The sequence below is a fragment of the Trypanosoma conorhini genome, assembly GCF_003719485.1.
Source record: "Trypanosoma conorhini strain 025E chromosome Unknown Tco_14.4_contig_00199, whole genome shotgun sequence".
Taxonomy (NCBI): Eukaryota; Euglenozoa; class Kinetoplastea; order Trypanosomatida; family Trypanosomatidae; genus Trypanosoma; species Trypanosoma conorhini.
The window spans coordinates 1-3070 of NW_021704281.1; the positions used below are offsets into that span (position 1 = coordinate 1).

Consider the following 3070-nt stretch of genomic DNA (forward strand, 5'->3'; position numbering starts at 1 on the left):
GGCCCATCACCCAAATGAGAGGGATGAAAACAACAACACACACGCGCACGCCAGAGGGGCGGGAGAATAACGGCCCCGCCAACGCCGACGAAACCCCAAATGAAGCAGACTCAGGCTCCCAAACGAATGAAACTTGGTAGCACCTTTCCCTCCAGAAATGTATTTTCCTTCCCTTTACCAAGTTTACATTGTTAACTCCCCCCTGTTCAGCCTTCATTCCACCACACACATGTGCGTGTGGGTGTGTGGGCGGGTGTGCGTTTCTGGCGGTGGAGGCGTAGCAACCGTGTCCGCAACAAGGAAGCCAAAGTAACCACGAATCGCGCAAAGAGAAAAGTACAGAAGAGGCACACGGCGAGGAAGCGAGAGACAGAGAGAGAGAGAGGGAGATGGAGATGGAGGGATCAAGCGTGGGTGGGGAGAAACATGTCTATGAAAACCGTTCCGAATCATCCACTACCAATGAGACATTCAACGCCTTCTTGATGCCATCCCACTTTGCATCGGCCCTGCCGGCGATGACCTTCTGCGGCAGAGCAGCTCGCAGGTAGTACTTGGAAGAGGAAACACGAAGCTCATATGGATCGACGGAAATGGCCAAGTCGGCAACCTTCTCCAGCTTGGGCATGATGACTTTTACAAGCAGACCAGATGGTCCCCCAACGGCCTTCATGGCGTCTATCCCAAGGTAAACATCCTCTGCAGTGACTATTTCCTGATGCACAATGGAGTGTTCTGGCTCTTCGGCATCTTCTTTTGGGTTTAGCGTAGCGTCGTGGCGTGCACGAAATGCGGCGGCTAGTTCCTCGTCCGTCCAAATGGCAAAACCCTTCGCCTTTGCGGACTGACGCTTCTTTAGCTGTCGCTGTTTGGCTTCACGGCTCTCGGACGGAACTGGAAGGCGTAGCTGCTGATCCACGACCGTGGAGGGCAACGGAATACTTGAGGGTTTTACTTGCATCGTCGCACCGGCCGCGGCGTCAGCGGAGGCGCCGCCCCCCGCATTCGCCTCTTGTAGACTGTAACCCACCGTTTGCCCCTCCGGGCGCTTGAAGCCCTGATTCTTGTCCAACAACTCGGCCAGAGCCGAGATGTCTTGGAAGCCAAATCCACCGCCAGACTCCATCACTTAATCCACCCGAACTCCTGACAAGGGAGGAGGGAAAAGTTGAAATGATGCTCCCCTTGAAACACCGCACACGCACCCAATCACAGCAAAAAAACGCAATAAAAAAAGTCGGGGGGGAGAAAAGAAAAAAAGGCCCACTCACCACAAAGTTTCACCACCACTTCTGTCACTTGCACCACATCCTTGCGATGACACGACCAGGCGAATCAGGGAAAGGAAAAGTGGTTGGTAGATATCCGCCGTACCACCACAACCTTAACCCTAGACCTCCACCGCGATGTCAGCCAGTGCGGCCATCGGCCCCAGCATACTACCTTTTTTTTTCATTTATTTTTCTTTCCTTTTTCTTTGCTTATCTGGTCTTGGCCTTTTTGCTCCCCTTTTCCTTGACATTTTAATCCCCGCCTCCCGTCAAAGTTTACTGCGGCTTCCCAGCAGGGGATCGAACTCCAGCTGAGAAAGCACCTTGTGTACCTCAGGCCTGAAAACGAGCAACGAGAGATATTGTTTCGCCTGAAACGCGGTAAGGACAGACGTGCACATACAATCATCCTCCACAATGATGGTGTTGAGTACTTTATGATCCGTCAGAGTGAGCGGCAGCTTTGCCAGCCTTGCAGGAGTCTCCTGCCACCACAACCGCAGAAGCCTCACCGAGTCCCCGCCTAGGAATCGTAGCGGCAAACTATCCTTGGGTCGCTCAACCGTGACGTACAGGTCCCTCAACAACGACTCATAGGCGGCACCAAGGTTCGTTTGCTGGTTCATAGTATCCTCCAGTGCCTTTTTGGCATTATAGTACTCCAAAAACTGCATCAGGGAGGATGGCCAACGCAGCACGACGCGCTCATTGGAGGGTTCATCGTTGCCCTTAAAATGACTAAGAATGTCCATCATGGCATGAACCTGTTGCGTGTGTTCCAGCATCTCACGCAGAAGTGGCTCAATCTTGCCGACGTACTGCTGGATGTCCGGTATACCAACCATGCGAGGCATTTGGCCGCGTATAAACTCCTGCGGGGAAGGAATAGAAGGTAGACGCAACATGGAGGAAGAAGACACCACGCGAGGCTGCAACGAAACGTTTTCTTCGGATTCCACGGGTATCTCAACTACATACCCGCACTGAGGTCGAAGAGAATTGATTGGGTTGGGGGAGCGGAGGTAGGTGATGATGTCGGCATCGTCCGCCTTCAAGGGACTCATGGTCTTCTCAATGAAGTTCTTGCACCCCGGCGACTCAAACGTGATGGCGTACGTGCGTTCCTCTACAGACCGGCATGCCGCAAGAACGGCGCCTAGGCTATGGCCAGTATAGCTAATAAACCACTCGGGTGTCTCCCCCCGCGTGACGCTCAGGTATAGGCGAACTTGCTTTGAAAACTGTCGCGCCAAGCTAAACAGGATGGTGCGCTCGTCAAAGTACGTCCAAACACCCGCTCGTAAGCTCAGTGCGTTTGTCGTCCCCCGCTGGGCAATGATGCAGTGCCGCAATTCTTTATTGATGTACGCTACGCTAAAGTATCCTTCCTTATCCAAGTTTATGTCCGTCGCCGTCAGAAGGACCTCCCACGCATTCGGCACCGGGGGGCCGTTGGGGTTGCTATACACATGAAGCGACAGCGTGGCGTAGACGGAGTGTGGAATAAGTTGCAAGGACGGGACCTCCTCCGCTGTCAACTTGGGCCGGCTTTTAGTAAGCGCGGTGAAGCAAGTGGGGTTTGACGAATACTTGCTGTGACTGAACCCCATGGTGTGGAGCTCTGCCTTGACAACCAACGGCACTTCCACGCTGAGGAAGACCAGGAAAAGAAAGGAAAAACTTGGGGGGGGGGGGGAGAGGGAAAAATTACGGGACGTCGGGTCCAAATGCAATTTTCGACAAAACTAGACGGCTCAGGAGGCAAATAACAACCATGAATGAGGCTAAAAACTCCCCCC

The 3070-nt window shown here is 53.4% G+C and overlaps 2 protein-coding genes across 2 annotated transcripts, besides 2 other annotated features; both read right to left on the minus strand.

Moving 5' to 3' along the window:
- The first annotated feature begins 361 nt into the window (after positions 1–361).
- Positions 362–404: a sequence feature (GA-rich).
- Positions 405–430: 26 nt separating this feature from the next.
- Positions 431–1126, minus strand: Tco025E_04058 (uncharacterized protein; the record flags this gene model as incomplete). The annotated part of the gene is made up of 1 exon (XM_029370971.1): positions 431–1126. The coding sequence occupies one exon, from the start codon at positions 1124–1126 to the stop codon at positions 431–433; it is 696 nt and encodes a 231-aa protein (XP_029228975.1).
- A 318-nt stretch (positions 1127–1444) lies between these two features.
- Positions 1445–1479: a microsatellite.
- A 61-nt stretch (positions 1480–1540) lies between these two features.
- Positions 1541–2881, minus strand: Tco025E_04059 (uncharacterized protein; the record flags this gene model as incomplete). Its single annotated transcript, XM_029370972.1, has 1 exon — positions 1541–2881. The coding sequence occupies one exon, from the start codon at positions 2879–2881 to the stop codon at positions 1541–1543; it is 1341 nt and encodes a 446-aa protein (XP_029228976.1).
- Positions 2882–3070: the final 189 nt, after the last annotated feature.